Here is an 18,360-nt window from a genome sequence, read left to right on the forward strand (position 1 = left end):
TTATGGCAGGTTCAGGGACAACACAAATTGTTTCTGAGGGTGGTTACTGAACTGTAGGCCATACTTCAAGGGACTATGATCAAAATGTAAAAGGAAAGGAGAGAATCCAAACCAAATATTAAAACATAGGATTAAACTTTTTGTCTCTCCCACAACAGTTAACAGGTCCCTTAAAAAAACTAGCTAACACCAATCAGTAAGTATCAGTATCAGTTCGACAAATCATGAAAAAGGTCCTACTTTATATGAATATTAATCAACTTTTTATTCAGAGAATTTATATTCAAAACATTTCTAAACCTCTTAGAAAATAATGGCTGAAAACATAGAAAGACTGGACTGTGTAGTTACTGAAATGTGGAGTTTTCAACACAGTTTCTGTGTTGAGAATTTTTTGGGCGGACCTGAAATCATGGTTCGATGATGGACTGGAGACATATTCTGCCTACTAGCTTATTTTTTAATGACTGAAGCCTAATTTTCTATACTTTTAATCATTCAAATTGGCCATGTGGTTAATAACAACAACTTTTCTGTGGCAGCCACCACAGGTTCTCCTACACACTTGGATGGGGGAGAGAGAAAAGATGCCACTAAATCTTACACACTTGTTCTTTAAGGATTGGGCCTTTAATTATTTCACTTTGTGCTGTATAGGTTCCTTCTCAGAGTGGATACACAGCACTTAAAACTTCTCATATGTGTGTGTATATTTGTTAATGTGAACTAACCTCCATCTGCGTCAGTGACGTCAGCCTTGGCCTGTTCAGGTACAGCTGTTCCTCCAGGGCCTCTGAGGGGAAGAACAGTCCGCCCGGCAACGCAGCAGAGAAGCTGACATTCAGGATCCCTCCTGGCGCCGCATCCAGGTCCGGCTGGATGTTGAATATGAAAACGTCCTCGACAGGCACCGAGAGCACCGCTGACACTCCCTCCAGGAAGTTGCCCAGCAGCGGTGACAGGAAGTGCTCCTGGGACATGTTCTGGAGGCGCACAGTGACGCTGCTGCCCAGCATGTCCTCGGTGATGATGAGGACGCGGAGAACGCACTGGGCTGAGATGCTATGGACACCATCTGAAAAGTTAATGAAGAAAACAGAAGGAAAAAAAGGTTAGCTGAAAAAATGCACTCATAGAAGATGGACACAAAGGTCAGAGGAGGAGGTGAAGGAGCAGGGGATAGAGAGAGCTGCAGGAGGACGTAAAGTGATAAAAAGGTGTGAACAGGTGAAAGAGTAAGAAGAGAGAGATAGATGAAGGGGGAGGCACGAGGGAGAGGGGTCAGGGACGACAGGGATAAACAGCAAAGAGCTGAGCGAAGGAGGTAAAGAGACAGTTATAAATGGACAGAGCCAGAGAGGCAGGACTACAGAGAGAAAGAGCAGAGGTGAGGAGGTCACAACAATATCAGGAGATATGCAGCTCAGACTGCTGTACATGCAGGACTCTGTCTCCCTACATATTTTATCATCCATTGTACGCACACATTCACATCTGCACACATTCAAACACAAGAGAAAAATCCAGGGTTATTATCAAAACTGCTTTGTGTTTTACAAAGGACATGACATTTCACAGTAAGTCTAAAAGGAATTGTTGCTATTGAAGTGAACAAAGACATAGTGGAGGCTATTAAAAGTCAAACCACTGCCAGAGGCAAGCTCTACAGAACAGCAACAAACACACACACACACACGCACAAGCCTGTTTTCAATCAAACTTGTATTTATAGCTGTCACAGATCGTGATCATGATCATAAGTCAGTATGTTATTTAATTTAAGTGTCAGAGGGAGAGAAGCTAATAAGTAATACTTCTGGCACTGTGAAGTTGAAATAATCTAATGGAAAGTTAGGTTTCCTCTGTTTTCCTCTGATTCACGCAAATTATGTGAAAATTTATCAGCTGTGATTTATGCCAGACCTGATGAATCTGGAATCTCTCGGTTCATTTTTTTATTTCCAAGGGGTGATATCTACCAGTCGTCTAATGCTTCTGGACTCATTTAGACCTGCAAGAGCAGCGAAATGTAACTTATAACCAAAATAACAAAACAGGGTACACAGAGACACACAAATGCAGGTGAGAGACCACAGTCTGTTGTGGCAAAACGTGGGCAGAGCAGGATGTGCCACACACAGAAATCAGTCTGCTAGCTTATAATCTGTTTCAGGGGTCAACCACACAGACTTATTTTCTATTAGTTGAAGCCACGACTTTGCGGACACCAGGCAAAAAGTGGATATGTGAATCTGCTTTATCACTGGAAGCAAAGGTTTTATTCACCCCTTCATTCACATAGAATGGAAGGAAATGTGAAGCTAATATTCACCATTGTTAATGTTGTGTTTGTGTGACCTGCACCCTGACACGTGCCAGTTGGGGTGATGCTTGGTGCATTTTCACACAAGATAAAAATGTCAGCCTCAAGCAGTACGCAAAAATGTGTTTTTGAAAACATTCAGGTAACATAGAGGCAATGTAGTAACAGAATCTTGATTCATATAAGATCAGCACTGCCTAGAACGACAGTTTTATCTGACTTTCATGAGCCTGGTGACTTTTTAAACCTGGTTTGGTGACACTCCTCTGTCAGTTATCATATTGAATAAATGGCTGTGATTGGCCTGATGAGGTCCAGGCCTGGTTGAAATCTGTCTGAACGGGGAGGAGGGCAGACACATCTGCCAGAGCAAATGAAACATCACAGCTCACAGCTTTGTGTGCTTCCTGGTCTAAAAGTTCTTAGTTTCAGTAAAACATTTTTCATTTAACCTCCCCACAACCCTTTTTTTTTTTTTTTTTGGCTGAATCATAATCTTTTAGATACACCAAGATTATAACAATATCTGTCACATAAGCAGCTGTATCTTTGTTTTCTATCTGTATATTTAGTTTTCACCTGCACACAGCCAGTTCTCAAGTGGATCTTCATGTCAGCCATCAATTGTGGCTGAAAGGAGATTTATGAGAGATGAAAGACATGGCGATTTTCTGAAACTAATCTCACCTCACCAGCATGTTGCAGGAAGAAGGACATTGTTTCAAGACTTTGTACAAGTGACTGGACAAGCCTCAGTGAGAGATGGAGGGGTGTCACTGACCGTTCTCGTCTCCCCCGTCTCCTCACATTCAGCTCTGGTTACAATTTACAGTAAACACAGCACTCCTTTCCTCGGCTACAGAATGAGTTCACATGAATGGCAGCAGGTCACAACCTTCACAAAAAGAACAGCATCTGTTTCAACAACAGACACATTTCATCTACACTGCGTACAAACACAATCCTGGAATGCATTGTAAATTGTAAAGCAATCTGGTGCAACAAGCCGGCTAATAAGCCATAAAAGAATACAAATGCACAATACATGACCACACCGGCATGAGGAGGCAATTTTCTCCAGCAGCACCGAGGCGTAGTGAAGGTGAAGTCGGGTGAACGATAAGGCAGGGAGAATAAAGGAGTGAGAGTACAATACATTAGGGGTCCTGATGCAAAAAGAGCCTGGCAAGTGGTGGAAAAAGAGGAAGAAAGAAAACAGAAAGAAAGGAGCGTGGCAGGGATGGATGGAGGGTGAGCTGTGAAAGAGAGGGAGGATGTTGACACAGCGAAGAACAGAGAAGCACTGGAGGGTGAAGAAGAGCGAAGGAGGTTTATTAAAAACTGGAAAAGGCAAAAGAGACGATGGAGGAGGACAAGAGAAACGAGAAAGCCAGATTAGGGATTAATAAAAAACAGAGAGAAAAAGAGCATTATGATTATGTTAACTAACACACAGGCAATCAATAATAATTTACTACCTAAGCATTACTATAAATAATTGATTGATTATTGATGTTAACTTCTCTTTCTTTGTTAATACTGTAGTAAAATGTCACTGGAGAGGTTATTCAGTTGATTAAATGGGTTGTAGAAGGTCGATCCAATTTATTTCTCTCATTTACAATTTGCTACTGATTTCCTGTTGCCATTATGTGTTTCAAAATAAAAGCAGACAGAAAAAGGAGAGGGAAGGAATTACAGAAAGACTAAATAACTAAACAAGGTGTTTGTAATTATCAGTAAATGTTTGAAAAGAAAAGACTCAACAAAAAGAGCAAGATGTAGACAGAAATATAAAGACAAAAAAATGGAATACATGGAGAAAGAGATAGAGATGGAGAGAAAAGAGGAGAAATGGGTGGAGGATGGGGGTTGGGTGGCAGCTGGTTTGATTACCGGATTATGAGGAGCCTCACTCCCCACTGACCTCTAACACACACACACACACACACACACACACACACACACACACACACACACACACACACACACACACATACATACACACACACACACACTAAAATCCAGAGCCCTTCGTAATAAATGAACAGCCAGAGGAAGGAGTGGCATTATGAAGGGCCAGAAGAACTCTCAGAAATAATCAGGGAACATTTTAATGCAATCATACGGAGAAACAGATGGATGAACATGATAGATAGATGGACAGACAGATAGACAGATAGACAGACAGATAGATAGATACATACATACATACATAGAAAGACAGACAGACAGACAGATAGACAGACAGACAGACTAACATGCAGTATTAGGTGAAGTAATTAAATGCCACCTCGTCTTCTGGGGCTAAAAGCCAGCTTTATTATCAGCCCTCTGGATCACGATGTTAAGACGCAGCACTAATTGACGCTGATCTCCCATTGTCATTGTAATGAGACAGGGATCTATGCAAAGACCCAGGATAAGCTGCTGGAGTAAAACCCAATCTCAGACATGCCCATGACAAATCCACATATTCAAAAATACATTTGTGTGGACCATCACTGACACAATGCGTTCGCTGACCCCTAACTCTAACTTTAACCATCGATCTACATGTCAAACCGTAGGTCTCGCCAGACCCATCACCACAGAGCTGTGTCAGCACTAGCGAAGGGTCCAGCTCCACACATTCTCATTCTGCTCTGGAGGAACAAGGGCTCTGGCTTGTTTGTATTTCTTTATACCAATCACAAACATCTAAGGTGGAACAAAGCCCAGGATGCAGCAACTGTTCCCCCGCAAAATAATGTCAGGGATACTGGTATTGGTGGAACATTTGCACGTGGGGAGGTCCTACTTATTTAGCACACAAACATGAGATGGGTCTTATCCTTCTCATATCAGTAAGCAAGGATGCTAATATTCCTATGCATATTTCCCAAAATGTCGTGCTATTTCTTTAAAGGTCCATGATGTATTTATTTGCAGAATATGGCAAAAATGGAATATAAGTATGTTTCCATTAGTGTAAAACCAAATGAAAATAAGAATGATTGTATTTTCATTATTTTAGACTGAGTTGTTTATATCTAAACTGTTAAATCATCATGTTTCTACAGTAGTCCAGAAGTGACGCTGTTGGAAGGGGTTAGTCTTAAATGCTTTCTGCCAGAAATCCCTTCTTAGTTAGGTTTAATGGGGCTAAATCATGGTTTGGATTAAAATAGCGAGATTTCTGGCAGAAAGATAAGTGCAAAAGTGCCAAACCAAACACTGGTTCTAGAGAGGGCTTTCATGTTTTGCATGAGGTTCTCCCACATGCTTGGAAGGGGAGAGTGAGACGAGGTATTTGCAGTCTGCAAGCTCACCACTGGATGCCACTAAATCCTACACACTGGACCTTTAAATCTTAATCTATCTTTTTGAGATCAGATGGTTTTGGAGGAAAGAGGAAATTTTAGAGGTACAAAAGCACACACATACACACACAATCCATCTGCCCCAAGGTTGTTTGTTTTCTGTTGACACACTGTTTTTGTTATGCCATGTTAGCCTCCTGCAGACTCTGCGCTTGACTGTTTTCTGGTAAGAAAAAAAAAACCTACAATATCTTCTGCCAAGCACACTGAAAATATTCCCTATGAGTCACACACGCTCCCAGGAACCCCCATCAGTGGCCCACAGGGGACAACGGTGACATTCAAACAGGGATATTTGACAACTCAACAAAACATGTAACAGGCTTAAATAAATAATGGCACTCATAACTATCACTGCCATGTTTGCCCTGACAGTTTGTAACTTCACTGTGATTTTATCAGCCTTCAGAGGTATGTTTGCCCCAGGCAGCCATTAAATTCTGACAGTAAAACTGGCACACACATAGACACGCACACACACAGTAAAATATCTTAATTTGGCTTCTCTTCATGGCTACACCCCAGCTAATTTGGCCAACCTGCATCGGCACAAGGCTCCTCACTTATATGAAGCCAATGTGGAGGATTGAAATGAAAAAGAAAAACAACAATTCAGGCTGAATGGCCATTTAAGCAATTAGGACCACCAAACTCAGTCCACTCCCAGTCAGTCCAGCTCAATAACTGCTCCACTTCCTCCTTGGAGGTCTGCTACAAACCTTACACAGGTAAATGCCCTGACACGATAATTACAGTCCTGCTGAAAACACAAAAGTCATAACCAATAAGTCAGTGAAAACCTAAAGATCATTTTCCAAAATTTTCTCAAAAGTCGCACGACACCTAATTATGTTTCCTGCTGCGTTAAAAAGCACATGTTCTGCTGAAAGCTTTGCTGAAATCATAAGTTTGATGCACAGCTTTAAGTCCCTCTCCTCTCAAAAATATATTTGTCTTCTTGTTCCTACAGTTTGATGTTTGAGCCTCTCTGTACAGAATAATACACGTATGCAAGTCTGACAGTAACTGACACATTCATCTGCTGAAAGTGGACAGTTTCAATGTGGTCATTAAAAATCCAGTTTTCAAGAGGTCAACCTACAAGCCTGATTTGTGACATAAATAAATAGTTTGGAAGCCAGTTCTGGTCCAATATTCAACTTGCAAGTGAAAGTGAAAGCGAGACACAGAAACTTGAAGCCTTCAGTGCACATACACCGAGAACAAACTTCACAGTGAAGTAGACAACACTTGATGTCAAGAAATTGTATTGTAATTGACTGTATATTTATAGATTCTTGATTTTTAATCAATGCTTAGGAGCAGATATAATTTCACAGATTTTCTTTGTGAAAAGAACATATCAGATACAAATTACTGTTCAAAGTAACATCATGTCTGAAGGGGTCTTTAAACAGAGTTCGTCCACATTTTGCAAAGTCAAATTCAAGTACCTTTCAGAGAATTTTCTAGGTGCATTTTATAAGCTTTTCCAATGCTTACAGTTGTGGTAAATTACATATTTATAAACATATATACTCAAAATGATTATTTCACTTCTTCATCACATTAAATCACAAGGCATTGCACTATAAATACTATGTTTTGTGATGACATTCTACAGAAGGGTGACAAACTAAAGAAAAATACAACAAAGGTCCATGTTTCAAAAGGTGTCACATAAGTAGACTTGCCATCCAGTATTTAAACAACCTGGCTGAGCTAATATCCAACTTATTGTATTTCTTGATATAGAAAGTAAACTATTCAGCTAGGTAGCAATTTATTATGAAAGCAATGTGATTGCAAGTTCAAGCATTTACAATCACCTTAAAAACACTTTTTCCACAATTTCCAGCACCTGTACGAACCCATTTTGTATGCGTATATAATGATAAATTGGCCACTTCAGAGCAAATTGACAAATATTTCAAATGTAACTGGAATATATTAGCTCCAAAATGCTAAACATTTCAGAAATAATGTTAAGTTCTATATGAAGAACCAATACATTTCACTGACATTCAATAAATGGGGAGGATCCAGACTGCACAAGGACATAAGTCACCTCCTGTCCCTTTAATCCCTACCCATGGGACCCTAAGGTGCCAATCATTTTGTCAGAATATATCACAGCTGATGCATCATTTTAGAAGGAAACCTTCATATCCAGAACTAAATCCAGGGGCAAAAGGTCTACCCCAGTGGAATATGAAGACATGGAGGAATTGTGGAATTACTTTTGAATCCCATTGAAAGGTGAGTGACGGTGATCTTGTTCATAACTTCTCAATAAGCCGGGAAGTCATAACTAATGCATCATCCTTTCTCCTCGCCACTCTGCTTTAGCGTGAATGGAAACAATAAAACATTAATAACCTCCAAACTCAAAAACCCTACAAATGGAAGGTTATTTTGGCATCTTTAGCACCACAGGAAAACAAAGCTTTTCGTACGTAACAACCTGAAGACGCTTCTGCGAGCTTTCATGGCTTTTGTGGGCTTCAAGCCAACGTTTCCCCATTCCTGTCCGCACTTCAAAGCGGGAGGGAGCTCGGGCCTGGAGTGCATAAAGCCTCTAAGAATAAACACACTGATCTGGAATCAGCAGTACAGTCCCATGGATGCGTGAACATCAATGCAGCGTGAGAGTGAGGCTGGCCTCCAAACGGTGCTCTGGCTCTAAGATGCTTTGTGGGTATATGGTCCCCTGAGTCTCAAAGGGTTGAGGGAGTTCAGTGCTATCTCTCTGCGCCAGGTAGCCTGACTAATAGCACACGCATAGCTTCTTGAATGTCAGAGCATCCCAAGCTCGCTTCCTGGAAATCCGCACGGAAATAGTCTGCAAAGTAGCGTACAATAGAGGCCCACAGCTGGAGCTGAAAACAGCCCCAGAAACATCTTTAAAAAGCTGCAATACAGGGCGGGAGGATGGGTCACAAGGCAGAGCCCTGACATTTTTCCTTTGAGGAAGAAAGGATGAAAGTCACTGAGGAAAGCAAGTAAAGGTTTGGAGATACTGCTCAAGTCATTTGTGAAGGGAAAAATGATGTAAGAAAAAGTTTTATCAGAGACAGAAAAAAACTTGATTATTGTGTCTCAAAAACTCACAAACTAACATATTCTTTGAAATTACAGGTAAACTTTTTTAAATCACACACTCACACACATTTTTTGGGTGTTTCAGCCAAAACATAACTCTAACTCATTAATCTTGCAGTGTGGTATAATTAACTCAACTACACAGCAGTTGAAAATGCATCACATCAAGTATGCCTTTTCAAAAACTGATACGGTTACTGTCCACGCCTATAAATCCTGGATATGAGCCACCAACTGTAGATGTCAGGAAAACAGCATTAGTCCAGGACAAGCACCAGTGTGTTTGTTAGCATGCTCACTTCAGTCACCAAATTTCCGGTTGCTGCATGTTTTGTTTGGCACTATGTCATAGTTTTGGTGTGTCGTTCTCTATTCTGTCAGAGCTGCACTCTGTCTCCACCTGTGTCCCCTCTTCCCTCTGTTTGTCTGTTACTGCCACAGAAGCAGCAGGGGCCATTGTCATGTTATTCAAAAACCACACTGTGCTTCCCATATTGTTCGTTTGTACTTGAACTCACAGGCCTGTGACGCCCCAGTGGCCTAATGGATAAGGCACTGGCCTCCTAAGCCAGGGATTGTGGGTTCGAGTCCCATCTGGGGTGAGTCAGAGAAACCATCCTCTGCTGATGGTGTTTTGCTGAGAGTGGAGCAGTCTCTTCAACTGCCTACTGACATGGATTAAACCCTAAAACTGTAGTAACTTTCCATGGTTCAGCAGCAGAAATCCAACCAGAGGTTTCTCAACGGCTGTAAGGAGCACAGTTACGTGAAAGAGCCGGAGCTGGTACTTATAAGCAACATCATCAGAATCATGAAAGAAGAACTTAATCTGGAAAAGAAATAGTACAGAGAGGTAAAGTCATGACATCACAGTTCTTCTCTTACGTTAACATGCTCTGCAGCAGGTTAGCCATACAGCATAGGCATATTTTCACTACTTTTACTTTGCCAGCAGGCTTTTTTGATGGGAAAATGCAGTTATATAAGCCAAACAGTGCTCTCTCCAGACCAACTTTGATCTATCCTATTAAAACACTAAAGTTACACAAAAGCACAAACAAACTAACAGAAGAAGGCAGTGGTAGACAAGCAACTGCCATGTTGTGCAAGGTAAAATGACTGATTTTGCCTATGGAGTTTGGTTAGTTTTGGAGTAAGTAATATAGCAGCTTATATAATGATGGGTACCCATTAGAAAAAGGCTGTGTGACACCAAGGTAAAGCGGTGAAAATATTCTATATATAGTCTACACTTCAACTGATGCTGAATTTTATAGATGGCTAAATAATGTTATGCTACTGACCCTGTCCATAGCAGTTCATGTGCCGTTGCTCCTCTCTGCTTTTCCAAACCAGGGGGGAATTTCAACCGGCATCTACTGCAGGTAATACACTGACTATCATTAAATAATTTGAGGAAGATTAAAAAAAAAAAAAAAATTTAGCCTTCTCTTTGTGGATTTGATTGCCAGTGGCCTTCTCTAACTGCGTTTTGATTGCTGGTGCACTATAATTTTCTGTTGGTATAAAATGGTTATGTACATTTCTTGTTTACTATCAAGACCCCTTTACAATTGGTCTGTATAATGGAATGTATCTGAGAGTCATTCACATACGCCTGATTTATTCCCTTGACTTGAAGCGTCAGACGAGGTGCAGCTTGCTGTAAAAATAAAAGCAAGCTGTTCTTATCAGTATTCATTTCATTTACAGCATTCAAATATTTCCCGTATTCACATTCCTCCCACTGTTACTGTGGGAGGAAAACCTTGAACATCCATCAAGTAAGTTTTACATGAATACATTGAAGTTCATATCTTATCAATAGGCATTCATGTCAATTTACTGTTTTGAACAGGGAGCACGAGGCATTTATTCTCAGCAAATACCCATTTTTGTTCTTTTATTCTCCATTGTGGCTGTGTGTACCTCAGTCTGGAAAGGCTAACGCTGCCTGTGAGAGGTTCAAATCCCAACATGGTTCATGGTTATTCGCACATGGCATTGACACTGCCATGATTAAGAGTGGGACTCAAGCCGTCTGCACTCTTGGTACTATAAGGAGCTGGGATTAAAGGGAAAAAAGCCCAAAAGGGGAGATATATTACAACTAGCATGCAAAAAGCCAAAAACAGTAAAATTGGATTTAGACTGAACAAAAGCTGTGTGCTGCTACTCTGAAACACACTAAACTCCGTCATGGTGCCTTCAGCCCATTAGCTCACAGCCCGTGCACCCACGATCACATGGGTTTAAATCCCATTTCACACTGCCTTGTCACATCCTTTTGTTTGGCCTTTTCCATGTCTCCCTTCTGTGTTCACCGTCCTCGAAAAGTCCTAATGAAATACTCGAGCAGGTTGTATTCTCAAAACGCTGTGTAACAGAAAGTGCAAGCAGTTTTGTGTTTTCCCCGCAGGTCAGGAAAATAAATAGGTACAGTAGCCGCTGAACAAACGCTGCCCTTTTTAAACACACATAAACCGTTTGAAGTTGTTAACAGAGCACACAAAGGACCGTCTGGTGCACAGTCACCTAAAAGTAATGACTGCAACTCCCCAAGAGAGAGTCAAAGTGTGAACAGCCAAAGTGGCACAAGTATACAGACAAGTTCAAATGACTCAGTGAATGTATAGCTGCAGAGAAATGAAGGCCATACATTAATGTAAATTAAAACAAGCGTACGAATATTGTGACACATCATTACAAAACACACACACACACACACACACACAGACAGCCCGGGCGCTGGCTTGACAGCTGATTTCTGCACTCTGTTTGTTTTTTAAAGCCTTTCTACCCCTGAGGTCTGAGCACTCATTATATCCAGTGCAAAGTAGAACAGAGTAGAAACACACACACACACACACACACACACACAGATGCAGCAGCCCCAGCAACATAATGGTTTAAACCACCGTTTTACAACAGAAGCACTAATCCTTTACATTAAACCAGATTCACTTAACTTGCACACACACACTGAGCACACAAAGCCCTCTCGCTTCCAAAGACTCTCACTTTTAACCCATATCACATTCACACACACCCTCATGTCTATTGTACTTATAAACAAATCCACAGTGTAACACAAATCCACACTCTGACCTCTGTGACATGTTAGCAGCTGTTTGGAGCAGCATCCATCTTGCATCTGTCTTCTGCTGCTGCGGTTAGTCTTTTCTCTCAAGCGTACAACCGCAAAGACATCATGTTTGTGTGCATAAAAAAAGGAAAAGAAAAAAAGAAAAGAAAAAGCAGAGCACACCTTTACTTATTTCCCATGCAAACAGGAATGCTTTTTGTGCCACAGGCTCTAAAAACCTGGCTCCACCTTAACTGCTGCTACATTGTTATTTTTGAGTTAAATAATTTGGTGTTTTGGAGCATAACATTGTGGGCTGAACACTCTGACTTGTAAACCGCTGCAGTAACTCCAGCACCTGAGGCAGGGTGTGTCTGTAGCAGCTTTCATCGCCGCAATCACAGCGAGCGAGGACCTTCTGTCGACTGAGAAGATCCCAAATTTAAATTTTCCAAACAATTGCTCCTGTGGGGCGGGGTAATAGTGCAGCAGTAATGGTCTGCTGCTCAGTGCGGAATTGCAGCAAAAAGGACTCCTGTGATGTTGACTTGCGTATGCCAAGAGAGAGTGCACACTACTGACCAACCTGGAGAGATGATAATTGTGGAAAATGCGAGTGCGACTGTGAGTGTTGCGCATGTCCATGCTAATGTTTTCGGTGAATGGTGAACTGAATGTATTTGTTTGAAACTAATAAACATGAATATGAAGGTTGTGGAGCCCTGCCAGGGCGAACAACACTCACACACTGTGTTTTATAGCACCTGGCATGCTTTACTGCACCTCTTTTTTTCACTTTCTGCATAATATGACACATTTGTTTAAGCGGTAACATACTCAGATTGGTTTTCTTGGATTTTAAGTAGAATTTCTGTGACGCAATTGTAGTAAGCGTTCATTAATTTAGTTTGCAGTTGGCAATTACTGGGGGCTGGAAGTGGATTGGCAGGGGAAGGTTGTATTGAAAAAAGAATAGTTAAAGAGCAGCTCCTTAAAAAAAACAGAAGAAATGAACATGAACAAGTCAGTTTCAGTGTGTGTGAACTGAACTTTGAGCTGGTTCAAATCAAGTATGAACATGCACAAAAATGGTGATTGTATTCAGGCAAAATTTGCTCTCAATGCAAAATGAGTGTGTCTCAGGACATCAATAATACTAAGGTTCTGCTTGGTGCTTCTTTTAATTATTTCCAAAAGCAAACAAGAAATGATCAAGCATCCAACTCCCACATCCATACTCCACCCCTGATCTTGATGAAGTCCTGCAAGTCATGCTGTAGATGACACAATATCTCTTATGACTAATGGATCGATGCTGCTGCTGCATCAGTCCAGCTTTCTCCTGTTACCAATTACAGAATCAGAGATCCAAAGCAGACACAGAGGAGCACATGAAGAAATATTGTCATACACCATTATCATTACATTATAGGTTGTCAAGGGCCCAAATTTTTGGACCCAATCCAAAACAGACTCATAGAAAAGAAGTTAATCTCAAGATTCAAAAGCTAACCAAGGGAAGTCAGCTGCAATCCAAAGAGACCCAAGGATATGAGGTTGACCCAACCGACCTGACCCAAAGAGGGATTTTTTGTCATGCACTAGAAAGTTCAGTTAATGATGACTATCTGAGTTCATATACCTTGTAGAACTAAGAGTCACGTCAACTTTATGAGTTGATGAGGATTTCTGGTATTAAAAGAAAAGAATACTGCAATGTATACCCAACTTGTGTATATGTGGAATATGGAGCCACATATTTTTACATGTCAAATAAACCCTAGTTTACTTCAACAGAGCATTCTTGGTTTTTCGTGTTGCAATGCATCAACCTTTCAGAAGCTTAGGATTGTGACCCAAAACAGGTCATAGCAGAGTAAAATGCATAACTATGCTATGATATATGAATATATTTTCCAAATAAGTTAGTATCCTCAGTAATGAGAGCTTAAAAATGAATAAATTGGCACTGGGGAAAGTCAAAAGTATTTTTCCTGTGCAAAGAAGAGAATATCAAGAGACTGTGTTTTGACAGAAGATTAGTAAGTCAGTCATGGGGTTTGTTGAGCTCTTTATCAGTAGTTTATAAATGTAAATGTTATAGCTATTCATGGTCTTTTTTTGTAAGTTTCGGTCCCCAAAAGACACCAAATTTCTCTCTGGGTGTTGAGCTGAAAAGTTTTGAGAGACTCAGCTGTACAGCCTTAAAAACAATCCAACGACTTCAACGGACTCATCGCTTTTCACAGTTAAACTGCAGCACAGAGGGTAGATTGCTGTCCAGCTTCTCTCACTGCTGCAACGATGTTGTTTGTTTGCTGTAATCATATTAATGTTGTAAAACTAATGCAGTAATGATTTATTGACGATACAATGCTAAACATAGCATGGAAGTTCCAGTCTGTTGATGATCGCTCCTACATCGTGCCTCTCACTCCTCCCTGGTGGTTGACTTAGACTGATCTCACTTTCATTCCGCCTCAGTCCAGCACAAACAAATCATTAAAATGCTATTTATGAACAATTATATTTCCATTTGCCATTCGGCATTAGGCCCTTTGGTGTCTGATAGGTTAGGAGACCTCTGGTTGTGTGTCCTTGGAGGCTGCGATGCACTTAAAGTTCTAATGTGTTCTGCATCTTATTTTTCTTTAAAGGACTGTAAAGCAATTATCACAAGCATGCTAAAAAATAAGATTTGCTTGTGAAGTTTTAGACCAAATGTCCTCTGACTCCAGACTGTTATGATAATTATTACATTTCAAATTAAATGGCAACACACATACACACTTGTGTATGGCATAACTAGCTTTCTGTGTGAAAGAGGCTGCTGGGGAAATTGCTGTTGCTAGCTAGCTAGCTAACCCTTTAATATTAGCACTGTGTCACTGTAAGATGATTGAAGATTGATTGGTGGGTATCATAATCGACTCCTCCTAAGTCCTGCCCCCTTTTTCTCTGTGCTCCAATAACAGTTGAGCAAATATGGTACTTCAGTCAACTTTTTCCTTTTCCTGTAAAGGGGATATATAGGGTCACATCTTAAGTAATTTAATGTTAGCAACACACTCAAAAACTACCAAAATGCTTGCTTGTTACCTAGCTAATGATTGATGTAGACTAGCTAGCTTGTTAGCTAGCATTTTCCTAAAATTAGCTAACGTAAGATGTGAATGTATTTCAGTTTTTAAGGTCTCTCAGCAGCTATCTTTTAACTATCTTCTTTTTTTAAAAAAAAAAAACATAGATGAGCCTGGTACATAAAATATTCAAGTACAGGAAACAGCAAAGGAGAAGGTTTACTGAGGTACCAAGCTCAATTGTTATTGGAGCACAGAGCGAAAAGATTTGGGGAATTAGAAAGGGTCAGTCGGTCAAAGTTGGTTGGTTCATGCCTTTGTAAACAAACGTCATATTTTGTTTTACAGGAAAAAACATACAAAGAATTTTTTTTTGGTATATAATGTTGTACAATGTGACTATGAATGTGATCTAAAAGGATTAAAACATTTCATTTCATTTGGACTTTAAAAAGGACAAAGACTTGTAGTTTTATCAAAAATGTGAAGTTTCCTGGTGTCTTAATGCCCTCTGTGTGTTGCAGACACAACTTCCTCTCATTTGGTGTCTCAGTCTAATTTTACTTTGTATTTGGTATTTTTGTCCAGTCATGTCATTTTCAGACTGCTAATGGGAAACAAAATGTAATGGATAAAATGTCAGCCTTCCTAATTAAAGAAAAACAGAACACAAAAACATCCTGCAAGGTGCTGGAGTGTAGCAACGGCAGACAGAAGGAAAAAAGATGCATACACCTTCTCCATGTTTGTGACATTTAATAAATCACTGCCTCTTTATCACAAACATTCATTATACCGTTCCAGCACATTTTAAAGGTAGTTTTTAATGAAACTCTTTCTACTGCCAGGATTTTGAACTTTTCATTTGAACTTTTTCCCTGAGTTTAATGCATTATGCAGGCTGAATATCCTATCAGAGCAAATACCACATTCAGCCTGCATAATACAACTAAGTGACATGTACAGCAAGTTTTCTGCCTTTCTCTGCAGGCTACAGAAGAACAGAGTGGAGAACGTTGTGTTGCCGTGTTCTCTGGGGAACTCGGGAGTCATAAGTTTGAAACTTGGTTTTGATTATTTATAAAATGCATGGGTCTGCTCCCACAAAAATGGATGCTGTATGTGAGCAAAAGCCCTCAACCCTGAAACTTAGAGGAGCAAAACCTAAATATTTTGTGGTTGGAGAATCAATTCACCATCACAAAAGGTCAACCTACAGCAGTTTGTTTCCTCAAAAATTACACTAACTCAAGCTGTTCATAATCTATATTCAATAAGAATCATTGTAGTATTTAAGGGATAATTCAAATATTTTTCAACCCTATTTCCTAAGTGACTAATGGGACAACAGTTTTTGAAACTGGTCCAGTATTGAGGGAGTGTGCTGCAGTTGGCAGAAGCTGAACTCCTGTAGCGTAATCCCTCTGGCCAACTGCGCACTATCAGCACCACTAAAAGTGCCACTGATGGGCTCAGGTTGTTATTCTAAGAGTCTGACAACATTATGGGGAGGATCTATACAGACACAAACCTTTTTGTGATATGTTTAAGATATGAAATAGCTGTTTTATAGCTCTCACCAAACTAACCAGACTCCCAATTACAAAACTAGAAATTTGGCATTATCATCTTCATTCAAAATCAACAGAAACATAATAAAACTGACCAAAAACATCTTGACTAATCTATCCACTGTTCCACAAACAAGGTCTGTCTCTGTAACAATCCTCTCCACAATGCTGTCAGACAGATAAAAATGTGAGCCGCTCAGTGGCAAAAACAAGCACAACAAACATCCGCAGGTATTATGTTGTAGCTAAGTTTTACTTCTGGCAGTCGCAGCAGTCTCACTCAATACTGGACCAATTTCAAAAACTAGTACCCCCATTAGTCACTTTGACACCAAAACGTGGAAGAATAGGCACCAGGTTGGAAAATACTGAAATACCCTTTAAGTGGGCACATATTTCACGTCTGCCAAGGAAGAATGTATGTGACTAAAAAAAAAAAAGGAAGGTGTGAGGAGCAGATTTGAGGAGCAGAGGCTTCCCAGACCAACTGCGAGTTTCTCAGCAGGGAACATAAATTTGTTATGCTCTCAACTCCCTGAAAACTTCTGTCAAAATATTCACACACGTTAGCCCACTGTGCATGAATTTCCACTGTCACGGCATTCCTCTGTGCCTAATGTTGCCTTATTTATCACCATTTCCCAGCAGTCATCCTGTCAATCAAAGCACATTGTTATCCCAGAGAAACGGACAGATGAAATGGACTGTATTTGTACAGGGCAGCTCCCAGATGAGGATGTGCACAGCTGTGTGAATGCAAAGTAACCTGGCATTTTCAGTAAAAGTCCAAATCAAACCTGGGGAGCAGACACCTTATCAGTACGTTTAGCGGTCGCTCTGATTCCTCTATATAAGTCTCAAAGAGAAAGACATTAAGTCTTTGATCCATTTGCATTAAATAACAGAAGCCATTTACTTAAGCCACAGGGACAGCCCACTTTCCTTTTAACGCAAGCCTTGAATTGTCATGCACTTATCTATGTGACGGTGTTATGGTGTTATGGTGTTAGACAGACAATTCCCCCACAACTCATCCGCCACCTAACATCTCTGGCCTTCAGTGAGCTAAAACCAGTGCAGAATATCAGATTAATGTCCCTAAAGACAGACAGTGAATCTGTCAGAGGCACTGGTGACGCTATATAAAACATTACCATCTTGTTGCTGAGTACCTGCCATTGCAACACAGCTAACTGCTAACTTAAGGTTAAAAATAGGCATTTGAGTCAATGTGAAAACCTGCCGAGGTCACAGGTTTGGTCCCAGCGTTGGTGTCATGTTAGGCCATCTGGATCTCTGAGGAGACAGAAAACTGTGTCACGACCTTCTCTGCTCGGCCTAAACCATTTAGCTCATGACAGGTGGTAGATGTATTGTGCCCCCGACAGACCTAAGATGTAAGAGTACGTCTAATGGTTTCTAATGGGCTGGTGAAAGTTTCTCTATAGCGTTGCTGCTACACTGTGGTTGGCCAGTGTGTGCTTTATATGTAGGTCATCATGGTTGCTAAGTGAATAGTAAGTGCTGTGTAGGTTTGAGTCCATTTTGTAAATGTTTTCATGCTATGCTGCAAGATCTTGCGTATTTAAAGTCAATACACAAGTGAGTATGTGTGTTGCATAATTTGATGCCGACAGCACACATCAGGCGTGTTGCAGGTACATAGTAAGAGTTGTACTACACTAGAAAAAGAATTAGGGTGTGGTCTGACACACATATCACTATTTAGTATGCCAGAAAAAGATTTAGCATGTCAAAAGCAATGTGCTGCAAAATACCAGGATGTCCCACTGCATCCAGTCACATTTTACAATATGCAAGCCAGCATGCATTTCAG

General features: G+C 40.5%; 1 protein-coding gene and 1 non-coding gene across 3 annotated transcripts in view; one reads left to right on the forward strand and one right to left on the reverse strand.

Annotated features, from left to right (window-relative positions):
• The window catches only part of celsr3 (cadherin, EGF LAG seven-pass G-type receptor 3), a 141,620-nt gene that overhangs the window by 105,660 nt on the left and 17,600 nt on the right, over window positions 1-18,360 (reverse strand). For both annotated transcript variants that reach the window (XM_084721589.1, XM_084721587.1), the window contains exon 2: window positions 732-1,075. In XM_084721589.1, the coding sequence (XP_084577715.1) occupies window positions 732-1,075 (344 nt within the window). The remainder of the gene's footprint in view (window positions 1-731; window positions 1,076-18,360) is intronic.
• trnar-ccu (transfer RNA arginine (anticodon CCU)) lies at window positions 9,317-9,389 on the forward strand. Its single transcript has one exon. It is a non-coding gene; the product is annotated as a tRNA-Arg (tRNA).

This window comes from Lutjanus erythropterus, chromosome 6 (genome assembly GCF_056507025.1).
Source record: "Lutjanus erythropterus isolate fLutEry1 chromosome 6, fLutEry1.hap2, whole genome shotgun sequence".
NCBI classification, from domain to species: Eukaryota; Metazoa; Chordata; class Actinopteri; order Lutjaniformes; family Lutjanidae; genus Lutjanus; species Lutjanus erythropterus.